Genomic DNA, 24,930 nt, shown 5'->3' on the forward strand with positions numbered 1-24,930 from the left:
ACAATTTAACATTAAGTATGGAGATGAACTGATCTATGCATACCTGTACAATCTCTTCTTCTGCTGTTCAGGTATAACATTTCAACATTATGGCAGGAAAATGTTTACAAGAGCCTGTGGCACATAGTTCTGCCCATTTGATGCGCACAAATAGTCTTGAGCTGGGTGTGAACCAATTCCATCAGAGGTTCAATGGTTGTTTCAGCTCAAATGTAACCTGTCATGCCTTCATGCTCTTGGAGCTTCTAGATCAAAGATTCGCAGATAATCAAAAATGTATCCAGTGCTGTGTGTATACTCACTGGGGACTTGCAAGCACAGGTATGCACTTTGATGCTAATAAACAATTTGTGGTGTTCAAAAAGTAAGTTCCTGTTCATTGTGTGTGAAAGATGTGTTTAGAAGTTTTTGTTGTACACTTTTCAGTGTACAGAACTATGTACTGTATGCATATTAATTCAAATGCATAAGTAGCACACACACTAGTTAAATCAGCCACTCTTTTATGGTTGTACTTTTCAGCCATTTTGAAACCTGCATGAGTATTAACATCCTCATTTTGGGTCACTGTCTGTTTTAATTGACACTACTTCCCTTGATCTGTTATCTAATTATCTTATCAGAGAACCTTTAGCTTGTATTCTTGTTCACGGTTTCTGTCATAATTACATTATCTGTGCGTGAAAAGGGCTAAAAAAAAAACTTAGTATGGAAATCACTATTGGAGCCATGCAGTAACGTTGAAGTAAATTCAATTGTTAAAGGGAATAGATGTTTTTATTTGGAATCACATCAGTGAACATGTTAATGGCAGCTATTTCTTATTTATGCGATGCACTTTTGCCATTATATGGAATGATTCTAAGCAATAGACCGATTTTGTGATATTTAGATTAATGTTTTGTTAAGTTCCTGGTGACATGTGGTGGCTTCCTGAGAATCATCCAGTCATCCAGCCAATTCCCTCTGTCATATACGTGTTCATCTACTTGTTCTTTTATGTAGATAGATGTAGTCTGTTATAGTGCTTGTACTATTAATTTTACATTAGAATTATGTCAGTAAGATACGGACAGATACTCTGTACTCAGAAGAGATTTAAATTTTTATAAAATTTAGAGAAAGATTGTAAACTTATGATTTTATCCAAGCATGATTTAAATGCCATGCAAATGTAACAGGGTACATTGTCAGGATGTATATTTTAGCCGAACCAGTAGAAATCTACTGGTCTGACAAACAGTGCTAATTTTTCAAGCTAATTTCTGATTGTATGCATGTATTGTTTACCACCACACATTCACTGTATTATAATAAAAAAAAGTATAATTACATGTATCAAACAAACTTGTGTATTTAGTTTAATGGATAATATTAAGTGTGTGATTATTGAAGTTTAGTACATGTAGTTGATATCACAATTGTACATTGACTTTGCTCGTCTCCCTCCGGAGGCATTGCCTGCATATTGAGAGTAATCCGGACTGAGGGTTTGTCAACCTTACATATTGTGTAAATGTGACTTTAGTTCTGCACATCAGCCAGCCAATAAGCCGTCCCAGGGGACATGGATCTCCATTGATTCTGCCATTAACTGTGTAATTGCCTTACCCCACAGGTGGCATACATGTACGCAAATAAACAATAGCTGGGTGAACATTCATGTACACGTTTGAATATGATAGATGTGAGCTTAAATGCACATCATTAAGTAGACCTGTGGTTCTTTGTTATACAGCTTCCATTATCAAGTACTTCAGGATCAGATCTGGTGAATGATTTACAGTCTTCGCACATAGCCAGCCATTAACTGAGTATAAGAATTCCAGCATACACATGTGAATGTTTTTGACCGTGTAAATTTATGTACATTTACTTGGAATTATTCGACGCTATACTCTTGTACTCTTTGTATCGTGTGTGTGTGTATGTTCTCAAAGTACTGAAAAGCGATTTGGTGGCTTCGTGGTTGAGGTAGTTAGCACACCAGCACGGCACAATGACCCAGGAGCTTCTCACCAATACGGTCACTGTGAGTTCAAGTCCAGCTCATGATGGCTTCCTCTCCGTCAATACATGGAAAGGTCTCTTAGCAACCTGCAGGTGGATGTGGGTTTCCCCCGAGCTTTGCCCAGTTTCCGCCCACCATAATGCTGTCCGCTGTAAAAACACCAATGAAACAAATAAATAAATAAAAGCGATTTAAAACTATATTTTATTACTATTTCCTATCCTAGTAGATTTTTAGATCTTGATTTACATCTATCTGTCTGTTAGTGTAATCCAGTGACCTCGATTTGATTACATTTTGAATGTGGAGATACTTTTTCTTCATTTCTTCAGATTTGTACAAGCTGTTTTCCACTCAGGAATCCATTCCCTCATATATCTTGTATGGGCTGGCTTGATTATATGTACACATGCTTTGTGGGGCATATGTGTTTTAAAAACACAACAAAGCTTCCACTTTTGTTTTATGTGGAGATTTTTGTATCTTCTATGCAGATTTACTGTAACTGTGGGACAGCTGATTCCAGAGTTTCACTGGAATCCACACACACTGTACAGTAAGCGTGGCACAATGATTTATTGTGTCTCACACAGGCAAGCTTGTTTTTCAGTGAAGCATCTGGCACGTAATATACTAACATAACACAGGGCTAACTGTGCTGCCAAATTCCATCAAAATTGACAGTTTGATTGGGAAATGATAAATCACATCTAAAATACCATACGATGAACATGTGTTGGTTTAGATTGGGCCCTGTATTGGCTGACACAGGATTTTGATGCTTAGACTTGAAGGCTCTATGTTAATTTCTAATTGAATATAGAGTTCACTGCTGCAATCCTTGGTTTAAGATGGACATTGTAAATATGTCCAGCTCATGAAATCAAGTACCTCTGTAGCCTGTTCTTGGGTTGGCGGAAGCGCTTATTGATATATCACTTAGAAATCACATATCTGACAAAGAGCAGTGGTTTACGCGGTAAAAGTCAGGTTAATTTCCTCCACCCACAAACCTGACTGTTGTCTTTTAAGTGAAAAATTCTTGAGTTGTCATCACCAGTCAGATAAATAAAGATATACAAATCACATAATACAGGTAAAATACTCGCACATCAAAATGTATGTATGCGTGGCTACCATTGTGTACATGTGGTATCTCCTCGTAACTGTGTGTAAAGCATAGTTGGTAACAAATGATAAGAAGGACTGCATGGCCCAAATTATTTGGCTTCCTTGTTAAGGCAGTTTGATAACTTATCTGAGTCTTGTCTGCTGATATTGAAACCATTTGTCCACATGCTCATGTACCCACATGTATAAACACATACATATTTTAGCTGCCATCATGAAACTGCTTCAGGTGGATGCGTTACACAGATACCAACCTGTTATCATGTTTTGTACTTTAGAACAGGCATGACTGAAACATCAATCAGTAAATAATTATTAATGAGCCTGGGACAGCTTATGAATTGCCCTAATATCATGGCAACCATTTCAACACTAGCACAATGAAGTGGTTCACACATGCGTGTGTGTATATAAACCAGCTCTTGACTACATTAATGCAGCCACACGGTTGTGTCAGTCAGCTTGATTAGGGAATATCATTGGTGTTCCTCAGGCATGACACATACACACACTAGTGGATCAGCTGTCACTGACTATAGTGGCCCATTACAACAATGGTTAATGAATTAGAAAAGGTTATTGACTTGTAACTTGTGTCTGGTGTAGGTAGTAAATCTGACAGAGCATTGATTGTATGTGTTTGTCTGGGTAGTATGTAGATCAGGTATAAAACTAAAACCAGCAGGTGTATCTATGCCAAATGGATTGATCAGCATATTCTCTGACGTATATGGGATAAAAAGCAATCATTTTCAGATGTATAACAGTCTGCCCTTTTGTCTTAATGTTCATATAAATTAAGTGTAAAATTGTCCTAAATGTCTCCCTTAGCACTTTAGTGCTAAGTGAATACATACATGTACAATGTACCGTGGGGGGTATACTATCAATGTCTGTAAAATCGCCATCCATAGTATCACATGCAGATAGTTTGGCAGTCAGCCAATATAAAGCCCGTCTTGTTGTTGATCCAAGTATTATTGGCTACACAACCTCGATTGAATAAGGGTCAAAAAGGTTATCGAAGCATTCGGCCTCCACAGAACTCTTTGTCAAGAGGGGGGCTCTGGTAAAGTCTATCCTCTTTAATGGCCCATGTAATCTGTTAACTATTAGAGCTCTGAGGTACATGTGTTAACAGGCGTGTGGTAGGGGGATACCTGACTTAAGTGGTGTTGTTATGTATGTAATCTGTAAACCTCAGTAGTGACCTGTACACATCAGGCATCAAGGCTTAAATGATGTCCTCAAGCAAAGACGTTATTTCTGTGAGGACAGTTACTATTGTTACCTCATGCTTAAAGGCGTATTAACACTATTTTAACCGCTTGTTCGGTTATAGTGACCTATGGGGTATATATGTATATTTACCCTAATTGTGCTCAGTGACTAAATAGCCATGTAACCCATTTGTGTGATTCGCAGTATAAAAGTACATGTATGTTCAGTATTGGTCAGCTATCACCAGGAAAATTTCACCAGGAAACCTATACATAATATAAGGAGAGGAGACCTGCATGATTTCTAAGCTAGTTAATTTTATGCTCCAAAACTTTTTCGTCATCAAATTTTGTCATCATACTCCAGAATGCATGTGCATAGAAATAGGCACAAGAGCATGTATTCTGACTCTTTAAACATACTGGATGATTTGAATATAACCAGAATAACATGAATGCTATTTCATATCTGCACATGTGTATGCATATAATTTACATTGCTGCAATTCTGTGCATTCTCTTATGACTTCAGGGTTATTTCATTTATGACATATACATAACTTCAGCAAGAGTTTGATGGATAGTGCTTTCTACAATGAACAATACTTCCAAAAAATACCGTAGTGTATGTGATATTGAAAAGCTTAAATCTGAATCGATATCTTTTCGTCCTCCACCAGCTCTTAAATTACATCATTTGGACATGTATAAGAATTCATAACTGTCATAGGAAAATGCTTTGAAGTCCTTGTTTACAGCTCCTTAATTAATGATACTCTGTCAATAGTTGTTGGTCTTCTAATGCACTTCCTGTGCGACCGTATTTCAGTTGTTTGAAGAGAAGTGCATTCAGTACTTCAGAGAAGAGATTCAGTGTCAAGTACAGTCTAGCCTTAGAGAGGAATGATATAGCTTCTGGCTGTTCTTAAAATGGTTTTTCACTATTCCAAGCCATTAGATAGTCAAGGATATGATGTACATGTATATCTTTATACAAGTGTATTCTGAACGGATACAAATTGTCTTCATGTATTGAACCTATGTGATTATTAATGCGTTTTAAGTGCAACTAAATGAATGGTATGCCCAATGGTATATAGAATGGATAGTGTTTCTAAGTTTATACATCTGATGATTGAAATTATAATGAACGATGTACTTTGGTGATTTGTGTTTCCATTAGACACCTGTGGTTGTTGATTTTTGAAAAGGTCAATGCCACAGAAATATCCTCAGAGAAGGATCGAGACAAAATAATGTGTTGTGCGTCCCTGGAACACTCTCAAGAATTTTTCATTTTGACATTTACGATGGGTGAAGGAAAGCAGACAGCCCATGGTAAACCATCAACCTTTGCCAAGTTAATGATGATCTTTGCAATAAACAAAAGCTGTCTTTAAAGGAGAAGAAAATTTAAATATCAGGCAAATACCATTGAAAAGAGTATGCTTTTCCTCGCAGGTACCTGCCATAAAAAATTCTAATATGTACCTCAAGTTGACAAATTATAAATTAAGTCAGTGCCAAAATCCGCTGTGGGCGACTCCATTTTGCCTAAGAACCAGTCCTGAAGTCTTCTGTGTTAGGAGGAGAATTGCCGTCGGAAACCGGCGTACATTCCCAGTAGAACTCTTCTTCCCAGAAGGTAGCGAACAGTACAGTTCGTTTTTCCGCTTGACGATTGGGAAACAGTGATGTTGGACATAGGTTCTGAGTTTACAAGAACAAGCCGGCAGTTTTAACGACTCTCTTTGGTTGAGAGGCAACACTCCCCCAGCATAAATTACACGGTGTTAAAGATGGACGACATGATGGACTCAACAATTTATGCCAGCTTTGCCGTTTTCTGGCTTTACGTGTATGGAGAGGAAAAATGGCAAAATTATGCAGCAGGCACCACCAGATAGAAAAAATGTGCTTTTTTCAGGCTATACTGTCATGTTTTTAGCTTTTTTTAGCTTTTCTTCTTCTTTAACAAACGTAAAACTTTGTGAACAAGACCTAAGCACCATTGATGGCTTATTGTTGCACACGCCCCACAAACAATCTGAGCAGGGGAATCTAAAACTCTCTGCCCAAAACCAGAATTGTCTTGTTTAATTGATTGTTCTTCATTGTCATACTCAAAAATATTTCACATATACGATGGCGGTCAGTTACATGAGTGGAGGAAACAGGAGTGCCAAGATTCTGGTAAGTTGTTGGCGAAGATTTCACACATACGTAACATGTGTGTGACACACAGAGTAACTTGTATGCCATTTGGTGTAATATATTTATCAGTTGACCATGCAGGTCCCTCAAACAGTGAGAGCATTTAGTGCTGGGATGGAACCCGCACCTGTAGTTGGGAGTGACACCTCTTACTAATCTACTGACCGTGCTGTTTTATGATACATATAGTACATGTTCAGTACATGGAGAACATGTTTCTGTTAAAAAGAGAATGTTAGGCTAAGAACTGGTATTGTATATGTGTAAGTTAATTGTGATGGACCTAAGGGAATCCCCATGGAATACACTGGAATTAGTACCTACAATAGGAATTAGGGCCTGGCAAAGCTGTTTGGTGGGAGAGCTAGTTCATTAATGGGGTAATGACTTAAACGGTAATTTGCTCTAGGTTAATACCTTGATTCCAAATTGTTTGCCTGTTGTTTCATGTACTTTGATGTTTTTGGGGTATCCTATCTTGCTACTAATACTGTGGACTTCTTATAGGTATTTCTTTTTTTCAAAAAGATTTTGGTGACGTACATGACAACTACCAAAAATTGATTAAAAGCTCATTTTACATTGCATTGTCTGATATCACAGGAGATGCATTATATTATTTGAAATAATTCTTTTAATAAATCAAATTTGGTGCTGAAACTTTCAAGTAAGATATCCCCCTGCTGCCTTCCATGCCAAGACTAAAACACTATTCTGAGATCAATACAACTTGTAGAATCCAGCAGAATAATCAACTTAATGCATAGGTCAAATTTTAGGTCCTATATTCTATACGTATACAGTACTGTAGAGGGGTGACACCCTACTCTTATCATATGATTATCAATGTTGTAGAAAGTACAAGAAAAAGTATGACTGGTGTGAGGGAGAAATATGATTTCATAAGGTCTGTCTAAGTATGAATGTGTATATATATATATATATATATATATATATATATATAAGTGAATAGAAGGTCCGGGTACGTGTACATATATGTGGTTGATTTTAGCTTTCTTCCCAAACATGAAGCATTCCGTGCGATTGAGGTGAATTATTTTGTCACAGATCACATCCCCTAACCCTGGAGGCTATTTATACAAAAGTCGACTGTTCTACAGGAAAGCCCCTCAGCAAGGTTGAGCCCATTAGATAGAATCAACCCTTTAGCTTTCCTGTTCAAGTTGGTTGCTTTAATAATTAAACTATGCAATCATTGATCAATTACTTGACAGTTTTCAACCTTCAGCCAAGTTTTGAAATAGCTTTCAGTTGATTACACTTGTTCTTGGGATGACACAAATCTGAAGTGAAGTTCATATTTGTTGACAAATAGCCTATGATATATTGTTTACATGGTTTGGAGCAGTTGTGCAAAGTGGAAATAACACCATTAAAACTGAATAACAACAAAAGTTTTGTGGCCTCTTTGTATGTAATATGATGCAGTAACAGGGTTGATTTTGTTTGTGTTGTCTAGAATTGTTTTGTTCCTTATGCGGAAATGATTAACTGGTGATGTCTTACAGATGTGTGATGTAGGTAGGCCCTAAAGGACTCTCAACTGATTCATTTCAAAGCATTTCTTTCAGCACAGCTGATAGGGTTTTGACCAATGAGTGCATGTGCTCTAATCAAGCTCTCGCTGTCTCAAATAGGGCTGAAAGCCATTGACTTTGTCAGGTGCATGCCAAAGTGCAGTGTTTCTCCTACCCATAATTCTGACCACCCTACTGTCTAAATCGAATACCTGTGGGTACGAAGCCGAACCAAAATGCAATAAATACAAGAACTGCCTTGTTCTTTTCAGTTACACTGATCTCAGTCTGTTTGTGTGTGAATGTGTATGCCATGTCCTGCTTCCTTTTTTTCTTTTGTAGTTTAGAAAATTGTGTATCATTTAATTTATGCAGAATATTACCTTTGTGCATGTGCATTACCAAGATTTTTATTCTGAACTTTTCACAATTTCAGGTAATATTGAATACTCTTGTCCAGCCAGCAGTGATTGTGAAATAACAAAGAGGAGACGAAAAGCCTGCCAAGCCTGTAGATTTCAAAAATGTCTCAACGTTGGTATGCTCAAAGAAGGTCAGTTCAGCACATCAGTCCTAATTTATTCCCCCCAGTTAAGTTTTATGCTGCTTTAGCAGTCATTCATACAATTGATTGGTGAAAACATGATGCAGATATGCATGTTTAAATTCTAAAACAAGAAATGGCATTATACATACGTTTACCAAATGCTGCAGAATTCCATAATAAGAACATATGCATACACCAAACATTATATATGGTAGGAAACAATTAGATATATTCTGTTAAGTCATCTAATATACCCCAGTTAATTGCTACAGTGTACATATATTTATGTCCTTCAGATCAGTTCAGTGTATATGTCCTGCATATAGGCAAGACGTGTGATGCATCTAGTCTGTTTTCTGGATTTGTTTACCGTCCTTGTATGCTGTGATGCGCACGTTCCATGGTGCTGTATCCCGTCACATTCACCCCACCATATGATCTACACATGCCGACCAGGGGCTTCTTTTGCCACCATAGTAACAGTTCAGCGGGCCCTAATGCCTGACTGGCACGCTCCGGACGTGCCTGCTGTCTTCCCACAATTGTGCTGAGTTCTGCCATTACCCACAGAAAGCGTTCCGTGTAAATGGTTTAGTTTGTCTTGGTGCCTCCGCAAACGGGACTGCCAGTGATGGCATTAGAGCCGTAACAAGCGAAAGTAATTGCACCAAGTCTTGTCACGCTCTCAACCACAATTCCCATTTAACGACGCAAACCTGTCCCGAGCTGACCATCACTAGACTCTCACCTACATGGTTAAGTCACTACTGTCATAAGTGGTCTGGAAATGATCTGGTCTCAGAGATTTGCTGTTACATAAAACCCTTGGACTGATGAGAAATGTGAGAAATATGAAGATTAGGATAAGTCGTTCAGAAAATGTATATCATAACGAAATGATACTGGCTGTATGGAAAGGTAATATAACAATGTGCGGGCCAATGTCTAAGCTGAAAGATAAAATATCAAGTTAAACAGTCGTGTTTTTTTATGCTGGCTTACATAAAAACATGGAAGTCAATCTGTGCAGTGCAGTAAGTTCTATAATTTGGTTTATGATCCATTGTTTATAGATTCGTTTATCCTGTCTGTGGCTCTCATACCCAGTATCGTTTGGTTCTCGATTTCTGGTGAAGCTGTACTCAGTGATGATCATTTGTGGTTGTGATGGGGGTTGTGGAGAGACGCCATAGTGCCAGGGTTACAGCATGTTTGACCCCTTGTCTTGGAAATTGTATCTTCGCCTCTTCTGATTATCATTGTGACTGGCAGTTAGAGGACTAAAGGTCTTAGCTGGATGATTTGTTAAAGCCTTTTCCACACTGCTTCAGCCTTTTGATGAATGGCAAGAGACAATCCTTGAGCAACTGTTGAAAAGCTTTTGCTGGTTCTCTGCTCCAAAACAGCTTACCACATGGTGCAATTCACCAGAATAGCTAACCCAGTCAAAATGCGGCGCGGCAAACATTCCAGTTTACCACAAACCTGCAATTTATTATGTTGTAAAGGTGTAGAACACTTTTCTGGTAAATAGGTATCCCTTAAATTCAAATAATTATTTATTACTCTACTACATGTATAGCTCCAGACCTTAATGAGCTTCATATGTTGAGATGAATTTCTGAAATGATAGGTTTTTGTAATCCTTTATTTGGTATTTTGAAGATAGTTTTCAGTGTAATTCATCCCCTGAGTTCTCCAGGTGAATTTTTTCCGTTGTACATCCTATAACCCTGGCACAAGATCAGAAATTATGTAAAGGCACTGCTGTGTCCTCTTGGACTTCATGTGCCTGACGGGGCCTCCGTGGCTCAGTTGGTTAGCGCGCTATGACCAAGGAGTCCTCTCACCAGTGCGGTCGCTGTGAGTTCAAGTCCAGCTCATGCTGGCTTCCTCTCCAGACGTTCGTGGGAAGGTCTGCCAGCAACCTGCAGGGGGCCGTGGGTTTCCCCCAGGCTCTGCCCAGTTTTCACCCACCATAATGCCGGCCGCCGTCGTATAAGTGAAATATTCTTGAGTATGGTGTAAAACACCAATCAAATAAATAAATAAATAAATTCATGTGCCTGTCTTGTGCAAAAACAAATTGTATATATCTTCCTTCATTTGCTATATCAGAAATTGAAAATACATATTAAATGTCTTGAGTTTAACATGTAAAAAGGATGCTAAGATGCCCTCATAAAGTACTGTAAACTTCTTTACTGCATACATAAACATGTTTATGGCGTAATAACAAACACGAATTAAAATACACTTGCGATTTAATGAAGCTATTATAATACATTGTGCATGTAATAAAAGTTGAAGCATTGATGAGCTGTGGAGGTATTATGGCCGTTTTTTCCAAACAGTGACTGGAAAGATATCATTTCACATCCGGCTGCTAAGAAAAAAATGTGCTATGAAAAAGTCTGCCATCCGACAAATGTATGATTCTTTTGACTGCTACTGCTTCAGTTGTAATGATCCAATCCCTTGTGTGGGTGGAATTACATTCATACTACAGAGAATTCCCTGTCTTAACTCCCGCACAAGACACATTAGGCCTGAGCGGATATAAATGAGATTTGCTGATTTGCCAGGTTAATGCTTGGCCTGTTGGGAGAAAGCGTCTTTCCAGGTACAGAAGACCTGGCTGGGCTGTGGTTGTATTTTAGGGAAAGCTAGGAGGCATCCCACTCTACAGTCTCAACACTATCAACAGATCACCACTCACCCATGCTGTGCTTCCTGACATGACCAGTCTGGGTAACAGAGGTTTGCCAGGAATGTGGTGCCAGTGGTATGTGTTGTGACAGAAAACTCTATATCATCTGAATGTTTTGCAAAAAGCTTTACTCACACAATCGCATGGATATCAATATTATCTCCACCAGTGTTTTGGGAAATTATACTCCCCAGCAAAACACCAGTTTTTCTCCCATTCTGGGAACATTTGCTGTACCAGTGGAAAGCTGGATTTTATTGCCAATCTCTTGCAGCACTGTTTTGATAAAGGAGCTAGTGTTGGCATTTGCCCATGACATCAGTTTGGATCATTTGTTTTTACCTAGCATGTTATGCAAATGAGGGTTGTACTTGAAGCTGACAAGCTTTTTGTCAGACACAGACCTTGATGGACACCTTGGAATTTTGGTCTTATAGTCTGGCATGTGAGGAGGTGTTTATTGGATTAGGGTAGGGTTATGGGTGGATGGTGTAGATGATGTATCTTTGACAAACCTACCCTACTGTTATCCACAGACACCCAGGATCTGAGGCTGGTATACTGTCAAACACCTTGTTAGTCTCTTCCATTCCATCCACAAAGTTCCTTGACTTTGACATCTTTACTTGATGATATATGGGCCAAACATGCAGCAGAATTTTTAAACCAAGACAGAATTTGAGAAGGTTGTAGGGAACCAGGGCTCAGGATAAGCCCTGAAGATTATCAAAGTGTTTTTCAGGAAGAGGGCTCTTTTAAGTGTTGTTTTGGTTGTGTGGTTGTCTGTAAGTAATACGGGTGGGAGTATTTGCGGTGCGAGGAGTAAAAGTACTCTCAAACTGGGTCATGGAGGATCCATTTATCTCTAGCTGAACTGCTGAAGGGTTTGTTTACTTGCAAGCCAGGGTGCTCCACTTTTTGAGCCAATTTACCATGTCTACTTATGCAGTTGCTTGTTCATAATAAAGAAAATAAGACTGAAATTATTTATCTGTCTTGGGCATAAAACTCTGGAAGCTACTTCCTATGTGTAGGTTTGGGTATACATGTGGTTGTCGTTTTACACATACATTTACAAGAAGCTTTCCATGAAATGTCCAAAACTATATCATCAGTTATATAAGTACATGTATTTTCATTTTTTCCAATGCTCAGAAAGCCAGGCTAAATAACAATCCTCTTGTGTGGTAGAGCCTGCAGATGTACACGTCTTAGAAAGATGTGGTGAATGACAGGTTGTACTTCATACAAGGCAAACAGCTGTCTACCATTGTCAGTCTTCTGAATCCCATCGTGTTACCTAGTGTGTTCTTAGCCGGGAACTGGTCTGCATGCATTTTACGTACATTGCAACAGCTAGCTTATTTATAAACCAGGGAGTATTGTGGAGGGGCTACCTGGCAGCCCTCATCTTAGACTTGTTCCTGGTGGGTGTGGAAGAGTGGATGGCCGCATGTTCATATATGCTGTCCATTATCATCAATTGACATGGAATGAAAAATCTCACTATGCACCATTTTGAACCAGGAGGCTCCCACTAATTCGATCGCTGTGAGTTCAACTCCGTCTCATGCTGGATTCCTCTCCTACCATAAGTGGGAAGGTCCGCCAGCAAACTAAGGGTGGGTGTGAGTTTCCCCGGGCTCTGCCAGCTTTCCTCCCACCATAATGCTGGTCGTCGACATATAAGTGAATTTATTCTTGAGAACGGCGTAAAACACCAATCGAATCAAAAAATAAATAAATTTATATACACTTCTACACTTTATTGTAACTGTTTCTTCTGATCTTTGCATTTATTGTTACATGCAGGTCTTCAGCATGTTTTTCTATTTTCAGCCACATGTAAAACATACATTTAGTCCTCATTTAGTGTACTCACAATCCCCCCAAAATACTCTAGTGAGGATGAGAATAGCAATATTATCACAGAAAAAACAATTTGCAAATTTTGCATCAGTCTGATGATGGTTGGAATGTAGATCTGCTTGATCATGGGTTCATCATTGATGAAGCTCAGTTTGAATATAGATCTGCTTGATCATGGGTTCATCATTGATGAAGCTCAGTTTGAATGTAGATCTGCTTGATCATTGGTTCATCATTGATGAAGCTCAGTTTGAATGTAGATCTGCTTGATCATGGGTTCATCATTGATGAAGCTCAGTTTGAATGTAGATCTGCTTGATCATGGGTTTATCATTGATGAAGCTCAGTTTGAATGTAGATCTGCTTGATCATGGGTTCATCATTGATGAAGCTCAGTTTGAATATAGATCTGCTTGATCATGGGTTCATCATTGATGAAGCTCAGTTTGAATGTAGATCTGCTTGATCATGGGTTCATCATTGATGAAGCTCAGTTTGAATGTAGATCTGCTTGATCATGGGTTCATCATTGAAGCCTTGAACCTCAGTTTCATAATTTTCCACTTGTGCTGGTTTGGCTATAGCTCACAGTTAAGAGGCTAGTCAGATATCTTCTCCATACATTGGCCAGTTTCCTCCATCCATAGACTTAAATGGCATTGTTTGTGTGAAAAGCAATTACCATCAAATACAATTTAAAAAAAATTTTTTTTTTTGTTTTGTTTTTTTGTAACCACAAAAAAAAAACAATTTTTTGTGGTTACCTACACACTCCCACTCGCATAGTTCGGTTGCTGTGCACATGAACTCCTGTCAGACAGAACATGTGCAAGTTGCCAGTGGTTTTGTAAGGTGCTGGCATATTATGTAAATACTCCACCATCTGTTACATTTATCAAAACTGTTTGGTGGAATTATGGGTGCTTGTGTGCACACTGTATATTTACCATGGCTACGTTGTAGCACTTATGACATTAGGTCTGATCCCTGTGCCATCCCATTAAGTCACTGCCATCTTGGGCCTTCCATTTCCAGACTGAAAGGCCAGTCACAGTTCTTAGACATCAGCGCTCTGCCACTTAGAGAATTGATCTCTGATATAGAAGCAGACGCAGATATGAGGGGTCAGCTGCTAGGTCCAGAACCTACCAGACATTCACAATTGATATTTATATTCCTAAGCCCCGTTTAGCACTCAAGCATGAAAGCCAGTAACGAATCTCCTTTCCCTCAAAGTGAAGGTTGACAGAGAGCACACAGCAATTAATCTGGCAAAAAGAGCGCTTTTATTGGTTTGTTCCCTAATATAAGGTGAGAAAGACAAAGTTGGAACATGCCACTTAAAGTTCCTTGTGAGCAGGTCATTGTGGGCGTGTTAATGAGGCGGTAAAATGTTGATTTGCTGTGAGGAGAGGTTTAGCATGAAGCCAGCTAGCCTAAGGAATCACCTCACAAGAGGTAATAAGTTTGACCAGGTTGAAATGACCTTCTGCTTCACCGTCTTTCACCCTAAACCAAGATTCCTCCATTGTGGGATTACCCTCAGTAAAGTGCAGAGCTCTGTCATCTACATGTATACAGACTGTTGCCAGCATTTCTTGAAAAGTCAAAACGTTTTTTTAATACAAAAGACGCTTTTGGCATTGATCATTATAGCACTCTTTGCTGTTCATTTAATGCCGTCTAGCCTTTTTGCTTTGGAGATGGGTGTGCCATCTTTAGGGAGACCGCTGAAATCTCTCTTGCCACACGACAATATTAGCTGTCAAGATGCTCTGATTAAAGCTGCCCCCAGGTGATTGAGTGATGGTTGATAAGAGTTTAGTACATGTGCCCAAAGGGAGCAAACATTGATCAGGCACAAGGCTGTCTTTTGCCAATTCTCTCGCCTGAATTTGGCAACATTTGGCTCACTTTGGATTCAAGCGTCCTGGTTATCCATTCATTCCCCCCCCCCCCCCCCCCCCTTAAGCAAGATTTCCCAATTCACAAATTTTTACTCTGCATTCTTGAAGCCTGACATTTCTACAGCACAGTATTCAAAATTGATTTGATTGATGTTCACCACTGTCTGTGATGGAGAAATGTGTCGGACACCCCTGTTCAGTTGGTCAACTCCCTGTGAAGACTACAGATAGAAGTTTTTTCAGGCAAGTTAGGTGCAAAGTTTAAACGCATGTACAAAGTAAGTAGGATTTTTACAGTGCATTTGGGTCACATGTGTATGCAGTAAGTGTACATTAGGTACACTCCCATTTTTCGACAGTTTTATCTTAGGCCGTCACACTCAGGTTTATTCCACCTGTAATACTGAATATGATATTTCTATCAACTGAAATAACTGAACGTTAAAACCCTCTTGTCTGTACCGTTTTCCTAATATGGTCATTTTAAGGAGGAATTTTTCAGGGAATTGGTAGTGCAAAACACTTCTACTGACTAGCATATATATATATATATATAACCTTAAACAATACTCCATGGAAGAATCAATAGAAAATATGGGAAATATGCTTTTATATGATACATGTAACTTGTTTTTGTCTCTGCTGCTGACTGTAATAAATCCTTATAGACTGTCTGAAAAGCCTCTGTTAATTTGTTTACCAGAGATTGAGGACAGACGTTCTAGTCTACGTGATAAACGATGGTTATTTTTAATACCTGTTGCTTTGGATCGTGTTAATCTACCTACGGTAGGGTAATATAGGGGTTGTCATTGACTGGACAACTAACGAATGTTTTCATTTCCTTGGGTGTGTTTGACCGGAGTATAAAGTACAACACACCTCTGAGTGCAGACATTTTGAAATCCTCATACAAGGTTAATAGTACATGCCAATTAGCAGGACAGTCAGCAGTTGAATTGCTTTTTTCTTGTTATTGAATTTGCAGTGCCTTCCATATTTTTTTGATGCACTAATACACATTTTAGGATGGCATTTCCTGGTAATAGCTTAGCACCAGATTTGAGTCAGAGAACTTCCGCATATCTGGATCAGTACATACATGTTCATCTACACGTCTCCCTCTTCCAACTTAGTTGGTCAGCCCAGCTTTCATTATCAATTTCGAGCCGTTTCACAATCGATGCCCTGGGAAATACCTGCCTGTTAGCTGCTGGCAAGCCTACTGCTTGGATATTGTGAAGACTGAAATTTCCAATCTATCTGTCGCAGAAAGCTGTGCTACTCAGTCTGAATGTAAATTGGCCTCAGTCAATAGCCTTCATGTGACAAGAACACACCATGCAAAATGCCATTCTGCTCGCCTCAAGAAATTATATTTAGTTTACATTTGACTCTTGAAATAAAAAGGTACAGTACTTAATGAAAACCATAGTTTTTAATGTTTTGTGGAAGGAGATAAAAGCTGTCCTAAACAACAAATTATAGCAATGAATGGCATTGGAATACCAGTCAAAGAAATAACTATAAGTCTCTTGCTTAAATCCAATTTAAAAAATGAGGCTGGTTGCAGCAAAGAGTTAATAATAAAATAAAAATCTCATTTACAATTAGTCATGATAGTGGCAGTTTTTAGTAGTACCAATGATGGGGCCATCATTAAAAATGTGTTTGTTGTTCATGAGATTTTAATTGAAGTTTTCTTTGTATTTTTTTCTCCCATGTTCATTTCTTTCAAATTCTTTTCATAAGCCAGAATTTAAAACAAAAAAAAAAGGGATTCACTACCAACCAGTTCTATTTTTGCTGATAGGGTCCGATAATGCTCAACGTTATCATTTCAAGGATCCTTTTAATCAGAAATTTGCATGTAACCACTGCCATGGTGTTGCCAGCGTCTGTAGTTTAATGGTTGCAAATCAGTGTGTTAATGTTTTGTGAAACCTAAGTGACATAGTGCTGAATGTTGTCATAATGGGCCAGCGAATCCTTTCCAGTGGTATGTCACCTTGGTTGTTTATCCCTTCACAGACAGTGATTTTATTTGAGAATATTGATTTGTCCAGATTTTAGAATGCTTTGCTTTCTTTTGGGCTAGCTGTTGCTAAGACTGAGGTGTTCCTATCCTGAAAGGTCATTTAAATCATGCTGAAGTCTGTTTCTGCCAGACTGGTTATCTTTCAAAGCAAATGGCTGCTCTTGTTGCTGAGAACCTGTGCTGTAAACGTTACAGACCCTGTTGGAAGCCTTTTTGTTGAATTGACTTTGCCAGCTTGTCCAAGATTCTTACAGATTCAATGTTTATAGAACTTTCAATCATCTTTTCTGCTTGGCTTTTTTTGGTTTGTCTAATGCAAGTAGCAGCAAATTTCAGTTAATTGAAGGTTGTTTGAGATTTCTTTTCACAGAACTGGCGTTCATTTTTTATGTTCCCAAAAGTGTGTTTTAGATTATGAATAAGATGTCTTATTTTAATGTGAAAAGCATGTTGTTTGTCCCAGGGGGTTTTACCTTCATTAGGTTCACAAAATTAGTTCGCAAGAAGAAACAAAGAGAATGACGTGTGACAAGTATGTGTTAGTTAGACAAGATGTATGTTCATGTTAGCTTGCTCCTTTTCGTGGCCGAAAATAAACCTTTATCCTATTGATAAGTCGCCATACTGGTGTGAAAACTGAAAGTCATAAGCGAGAGCGTCTTTGAGATGTAAAGAGTTAGCCAGTGACAAGATGGATGAAGACATTGTTGAACCTTTTATTGTCCTCTGCCATGGAAATGGTGAGAAGACATGAAAGTACTCTCCATTTGTCCATCCTTGCATTCATCAGACCTGATCTTGTACACAAGTTTATACTTACATGAAAGCTGTGGCTTAAGGTCAGGGCGGATGACTTTCAGGATTGATTTTGTCACACTGTGTAATCCAGTATGGCTTTGTTGGCCATTTTGGATTTCTTGCCCATCACACCTGTCCTTGTGAACAAAACATCGTGAAGATTTTTCAACCAATCAAGTTCATTCTATTAAACACAGTGCCTTGTGTTCAAGGAATTGGTAGAGTTGATTTTTATCTCCTTACTACATTCCAATTTGACTGTTAGCCATCTTGGATTCCCTGGCCACTATGGTATTCTGTTTAAAACGCTGGCACGTTTTGAGAAAGGTAATTCGTCTCGTGATGACACAATTGCTGGTGAATTTACATTGTACCTCATTATTTAATATGGTTCAGTGCCAGAGAAAGCACAAGTTCTCAAGGTACAGTCAAATTTGTTCATTATTGCGTTATTATGTGGAACAAGCACCTGAGCCCCAATGGCAATTGTGATAAACATATGATACCTTGGACTATAAATCAGTATAACCGTGTTAGGTTAATGTGTTGCCAGGACTGAAATCGTGGGACCCAAGTTGTTGAATGATTTATTTTGTCTCTGGGCCCTGATGTGATCAGAATTTGTCTTGTTTTGAATCATTAGAGATCTCCATATAGACTCAGTGATTTTAGTGTTGACTGACCAACGTTTGTGATAGGAGAATACTGCATGCATGAGATAACTCCATAACCTGAAGCTTGTCCCTGCCCACCTGAAGGTACTACTGCTCTGTGCAGACCAGTAATGATTGGCCTCACTTATAATCGGATCACTGAACCTGGTATGGGTATTCCCAGTCAGGATATTATTGAACTGTCTGAATAAAGGTTGTATAGCAGCTCGTGGCAGACCCATAGAGCTATGCACTTTGTGTAGAATCTTGGTGGTAATTAGATTGATATTTATAAAGCCCTCTAGACCCAAAGCAAGTTTAGTACTCGGGATGATGACAGTTTGGAGGAATGTTGAACCATGCAGTATGATAGCTGTGATATCAGTAGCCCCTGCTGTGTCATTTCATTGTATTAGATAATAGTATTTACAATATCATGAATATTATTGAGTACGGTGTAAAACACCAATCAAATAAATAAATAAGTAAGTCAAATACAACTTCATGGTTGTTACTCATGTAGAACCCTCTTAAAATATGTGTAAATGTATTTTAAGAATTCTATTCCCTAACATCAGTAGTATATAATTTCAAAATGAAAAGCAGTTTATCTCTAGACTTTGAGTTTTTCGTTTGGTACATTAGCTTATTCATCCTTTTGAATTGCTTAACTGTGATTTATGCGCTTTTGTTTAACCCAAATCTACGCAAGCTGATAAATCTGAGTGTAGTTCCAACCAAAAAAAAAAAAAAAAAAATCATAACATATATGTGTAGACATTTACTACAGAAATGATTCAGGAAATATAATTCAAAAAAGCAAATATTGTAACAAAAATGACTCATCCCTATTGAGTGACTCATGTACTGCTAAACTTCAGTAATGTAGGACTGACAGTGTAAGATTCCAGACCACTTGACCAGGACATATATGCACCTATAGATAACACCACTGCTAGGAATGCTAAAGCTTCATATTGATTTACATACCCGTACTGGATCATCCGTGTAATGAGAGATACACATGTGCTGGGTGGTGGAATGTCCATCCCCTTGCAATCTAATAAACCATTATGTAAATATTTGTCCTTCTCCAATCAGTTACAGTAATTACAGTAGGTATATTCTATAGCATCTTTAGTGGGTGATATGAAAATAACCATCTCCTCTCAGATCTTTGCTTTTAACAGTCAATATTGAAAGATCTGGTTGTCCATTATGTACTTAGACTGGTTCAGTGCCATTGTGGAATTAAAGAGGAAGGGAGGTAATCCAGTGTCTGTTTTTTTAATAATTTTATTGTTTGGTTTTCAGACGGTATTGTAGTCACTTCTTTCTGTTATAGACCTACCTGTACATTAATTGCAATGGCAAATGTTCTTTTAAACATAAAATTTGTTGGTTTATTGAGCTGTAAATTTTTACATTATTTAGGTTCGTGCACATATGAAGACGAGTAGTAAAAGGTGGCACAGGGTGCAACCCTGAGCACTCCAATCATAGGATCAATCCCAGCCTTAGACAGACAATTTGTAGATTCTCCCGCTCTCATATTGGTTGAAATAAGTACTCACTGGAATCGTTCACCAATCATGCCAATCAGATAGATTTGTACGTCGCACACAGGAAAGTGTGATGGTATGGTTTACTCCAGGTACTCTGGTCTCGCCCACTCAGGAAAGTAAAATGAAAACTGCATCACGTCACAAAAAGTGAACATCATCGTGCACAAGCCCTTCATCTAAAAGCTCATGTTGTAAAATGGTGACCTACAGACATGCTTGTTATAGCAAAGATCTTTGAGTATAGTGCAAAACAACAAACCAAGAAAGCAGTCTGCATGAAAGTCAGGGCCACATGCACACGTATGCAGTATTGCATGCATTAGATGGAGTGCTCCGTACAGATCAGACTGTAATGCCGATGTCCACAATCTATGTTCTTCTGGCTCTGCTCTCAGCAGGCCATATATCTTACAACAGAGAGTTTGGTGTAAATGTCAGAGCAATCCACACTGATTGTTTACACATTTCCATAACAGTGCTGCACATAATAGGGGGCTTATAGCTGGAGCGTCCACAGAAAGTTCAGTGTGTCAAAGATAAGCACAACATGTACAGGTGAAGGCTGAAGCTGTTCTAGGGCCAGTGAATCTTGTGGTAGTCTGCATGGGCATATTCTGTATCCGATGAAATGCTTTGTTAATTTCGTTGTGGGTTTTTTTTTCCACCCCCCAGTGTTTTAATGAATGCCCACTACAATTTATTGCCATATTTACATGCTTCTCACAGTGCAGATTTCTACAACTGCAATTTTTGGACGTTCTTCCATACTCCTCACAGTGGAGACGGCATCACCTTTATAAAAAATGGCACGGTTTCCATAATGTATGAACATACATATTTGGGGACAAAATGGAACTACATGTGTAAGGACTGTTGAGCAAAATGGTCATTTTGTTGCCATTGATATAATATCTATAGACAAAAGATTACTTTGACATGTCTTTGTGCAAAAAAGATTTGATCAGTCAGGTTATCGCAGATCTATTTGGACACATCACATTGTTTGAATCTAGCGAGAATGTAATAGAGGTCCAATCTTGTATTTGTTTTTGTTGTTTAAAGATTTTGAATTACATGTAACATTTATAGTATTTTGGTCTGTTATTTGTTAAAACTAGGAAGATTTTTATACCTGTTGTTGAATTGGACAATTGCGTTAATTCGTTAGCAGAAGATAATAGAAAAGACAGGTACTAGAGTGTGTTCTGTAAATCTGACAAATGTAATAAATCACCTTGGTTGTTATTTGTGAATTTTGCAGGTGTGCGATTGGACAGAGTACGAGGCGGCCGTCAGAAGTACAAACGAAGCCCAGACTCACAAGTGATCGTTGTTCATCAACAGTTGCATCATTCACGACAGCAGAACAACCATCAATCATCACAACAACAACAGCAGTCGCAGCAGCAGCAACAACAACAACAACACACACCATATCAGCAGATCATAGCTCCTGCGAAAAAATTCTGCACTGAAGGTCAGAGTCAGGCTTTCCATGCAGCAGGTCATATCTTCACATTTGGAACATAATTAAAGCCTCTTGGGACCAGTTGCTCGAAAATGTATTTGCTAATATTGGCATTAAGCCATATTTTATATTTAAAATTTCAGCCAAACTCAGTAGCCAATACAGTTCTCCAGTCAAAGTGTAACAGCAGCAGTTTAAGCTCAAGACTTGGCTTAAAGTTAAGTGTAGTATTAAGTCTTAAACCAGTTTTGAACAACCAGGCCCAGTTACTGCTTGACCATTCAATAAGCTGAATTCGTTAGCCAGTGCTAGCTCTTTTTGGAATTCTGAGAGTCTGTTTATATTCCAAAGAGAGACCTGCTTGAGCATATAGGTATACTTGTGTATTGCATAGACAGTCCATCTCCAAGGCTGTATTTTGCTCAGATGACTTACTTTATGGTACTGTTAGTATTCAAGTACAACATGCCAAATGTTATTTGGGAAGCTGCTTGTTTGTATTAATTTGTTGGTGATTTTTCCTTTTGTTCCTCTTAGAGAACAAACTGTTATCAGCTCTCTTGTCGGTGGAAGCTCAGCTAGACCGGTTACTGGCCCTTCCTGATCCCAGCATGCCCGATGATGAGGTGAAGTTCATGTCCGTCATGTCAGATCTGGCAGACCGTGAGCTCGTACTGACCATCAGTTGGGCAAAACAGGTGCCAGGTAAGAAAACCTCTGTGGAAATGGCGCTAACATCTGAGCTTTTATTCTCAGAAATTATTTGAAAACGGAAATCTGGCCCTTGGTCCACAATAAAAACTACTTTCAAATGGCGTGAGGATGATTAACTCTGGCTTTTTGTTTTCTCCATGAAAGTTGTCATATTTTATTGAATGCTAAATGGCAAGCAGTCAGCTCTATGATTGGATTATTTTACCCTTGGAAGTCTAATAACACGTAGCTCACCAAGGAAGCAAAGTCATCAATAGTTTAATCTCCGTTACACATTCAATGGTGATTTTTGACTGCTTGAAGAAATAAAATTGCACAACAAAACTCTCCAGCCAATCATGAAGCGTGATGGTGTGAGTATGAAACAAGAGGCGAGGTGTTTAGATTACATATGTGTTGGCCAGTACAGCACCTGATATTTTTGTCTTGGTCTTATCTTTTTGGTTTAAATCAGGTGCATTTGCCCTTTATCATCTGCGCATGATTTCAGAGGGGTTTTTTTATTTGTTAGATTTTTGCATTCGTGCTCAAGAATTTTTCATTTGAATGGTGGCTGTGAGGTTTATGGGTTCATGGAATTTGAGGTAAGCCACGCCACCAGGTTTTTGGAAGAACTCCCATATATTGTGGAGAGAAATTTGAAGTAGGATTTCTTTCTTTGCCAGTTATATTGTATGACTCTTAATGGACTTGTACAGATGTTTGCACTACGCTACAGATCTTGGTAATACGACTTCATGATGGCAGCATGACTACGTTTCTGTAGGTGTTAGTGGTGTGGGTTAATCGTGCCTCTGAGGGTTCTTCCATAGATCACTATGACTTCATTCTGTATCAGTGTTTCAGGGTTCTCAAACAGATGTCAGTAGTGTGACCTCCAAAGGCCTGTGTTTTAGTTTTATCAAACACATTTTGCATGACTTCAACCTGTGTGACTTCACCATGTGCCTGTGTTTTCAGGGTTCGTGAACCTGTCATTGAGTGATCAAATGAACCTGTTACAACACTCCTGGCTGGACATCCTCTGTTTTAACCTGTCCTACAGATCAACTCCATACAATGGACAGTTGGTTTTCGCTGACGACTTCAAGCTCTCCCAAGAGAAAGCCAGTTTATTCAAGAGCCCTGTGGATTTTGACCACTTGAGTCGAAAGTTAGCCAAGAAAGTAACCTTGCTTGGAGTTACCACTGAAGAATATGTCCTTATAAAGGCCCTGGTGCTATGTAATCCAGGTACAGTTTGCTTTTTACTTTAGTACCCGTGTACTAGATGTTTTTATTAAACTCTGATGCACATATATTTGGGGCATTCCAAATTTGTTCCAAATTTATGTTCCAAATTTAAAGAGGTAGGATGTTGTTGTTGTCAAAATGTTAAATCTATACATGTGAGAGACTGAGGATGAGGAAAACTAGAGGTGTCTTATATGTGTTTGTTGATAATGAGTACAATATTGAAGATACTCACCCATTTAGAATATATAACTGCAGGAATGTATTTTTTTAACATCCTATCAACACGGGCCATTCACTGGACAAGGGGCCATTCACCACAAGTTTTCTCTTCAGTGGACTTGAAACACTCTTTTTTTGACAGCCTCCTTGTACATTTTTACATGATTGTTTCTGATATTATATGTGTAGTGGTTTTGAGTAAGTAATTTGTGGGATTATTATGTTTGGATGTCAGCCTATCTACATGATATGTTTTTTCTGGCAATAAGACAGTGTTGATGTTGTTTACAGATGCCAATGTGGAGAATGAAGAGGCAGTCCACCAATTTCGAGACAAGATACAGGACTGCTTGATTGACTACGTCAAGCGGCGGAGTGGCGGGAACATGCGCAGGGTGGGAAACATTCTGCTGCTCTTACCAATACTCACACAAATCAAATTACTGGCCAAGAAATACTGGTTTGATGTGAAGAAAGATGGACGTGTACCAATGCATAAGCTTTTCCTGGAAATGCTTGAGGCGGATTCTTGATAAAAAAAAGTCCAATTGGTTAACCTTTGACCTTTAGATATCCAGGAGGACTACATGCCCCAGAGCAGAAAATTGCCATGGAGTGTGTACATTGAGCATGAAGATTTGTTATGTTAATGTTGACAGTGGTATGCCAAAATTGTAGATGCTACGAGTTGTGATGGCTATGGGAGAACCTGCAGTTTGAGAAATATATATATATATATATATATATGTAGTGTGTAGGAACAAGTGGTTGATGGACATTCAAACCGGACAAGTAAAAGCTGTACTCTTTGAATAAATTGGCCAAGTGCTAGTTCATAGTGTGGACTACTGCCAGTCACCACAGTCTTTCACAAGATAAATCACCCACAGTGTCCCTGTGATCAAGAAAGGCCTGGTGTTCCCATTTTCCCCTTTAATATAAAGGGTCCAAGCCTTGCCAAAAGATGGAAAGAGCATGGACCTTTGACACCCCATTTTACAGTCAGGCAGCAAACTTCTGATGTATAAATGCATTTCACCCCATACAGTGACTGGTGTGGTCAGCCCAAAACACTTCTCGTTGGATGGATGA

The 24,930-nt window shown here is 38.7% G+C and overlaps 1 protein-coding gene across 2 annotated transcripts in view; it reads left to right on the forward strand.

Moving 5' to 3' along the window:
* The window catches only part of LOC135467833 (estrogen-related receptor gamma-like), a 56,584-nt gene extending 32,001 nt beyond the window's left edge, over positions 1 to 24,583 (forward strand). For both annotated transcript variants that reach the window (XM_064745718.1, XM_064745719.1), the window contains exons 3-7: positions 8,551 to 8,667; positions 21,463 to 21,678; positions 22,207 to 22,374; positions 23,344 to 23,616; positions 24,130 to 24,583. In XM_064745718.1, the coding sequence (XP_064601788.1) occupies positions 8,551 to 8,667; positions 21,463 to 21,678; positions 22,207 to 22,374; positions 23,344 to 23,616; positions 24,130 to 24,371 (1,016 nt within the window). In that variant the 3' untranslated portion in view covers positions 24,372 to 24,583. The remainder of the gene's footprint in view (positions 1 to 8,550; positions 8,668 to 21,462; positions 21,679 to 22,206; positions 22,375 to 23,343; positions 23,617 to 24,129) is intronic.
* The last annotated feature ends 347 nt before the right edge of the window (positions 24,584 to 24,930 follow it).

Source organism: Liolophura sinensis, chromosome 6 (genome assembly GCF_032854445.1).
Source record: "Liolophura sinensis isolate JHLJ2023 chromosome 6, CUHK_Ljap_v2, whole genome shotgun sequence".
NCBI classification, from domain to species: domain Eukaryota; kingdom Metazoa; phylum Mollusca; class Polyplacophora; order Chitonida; family Chitonidae; genus Liolophura; species Liolophura sinensis.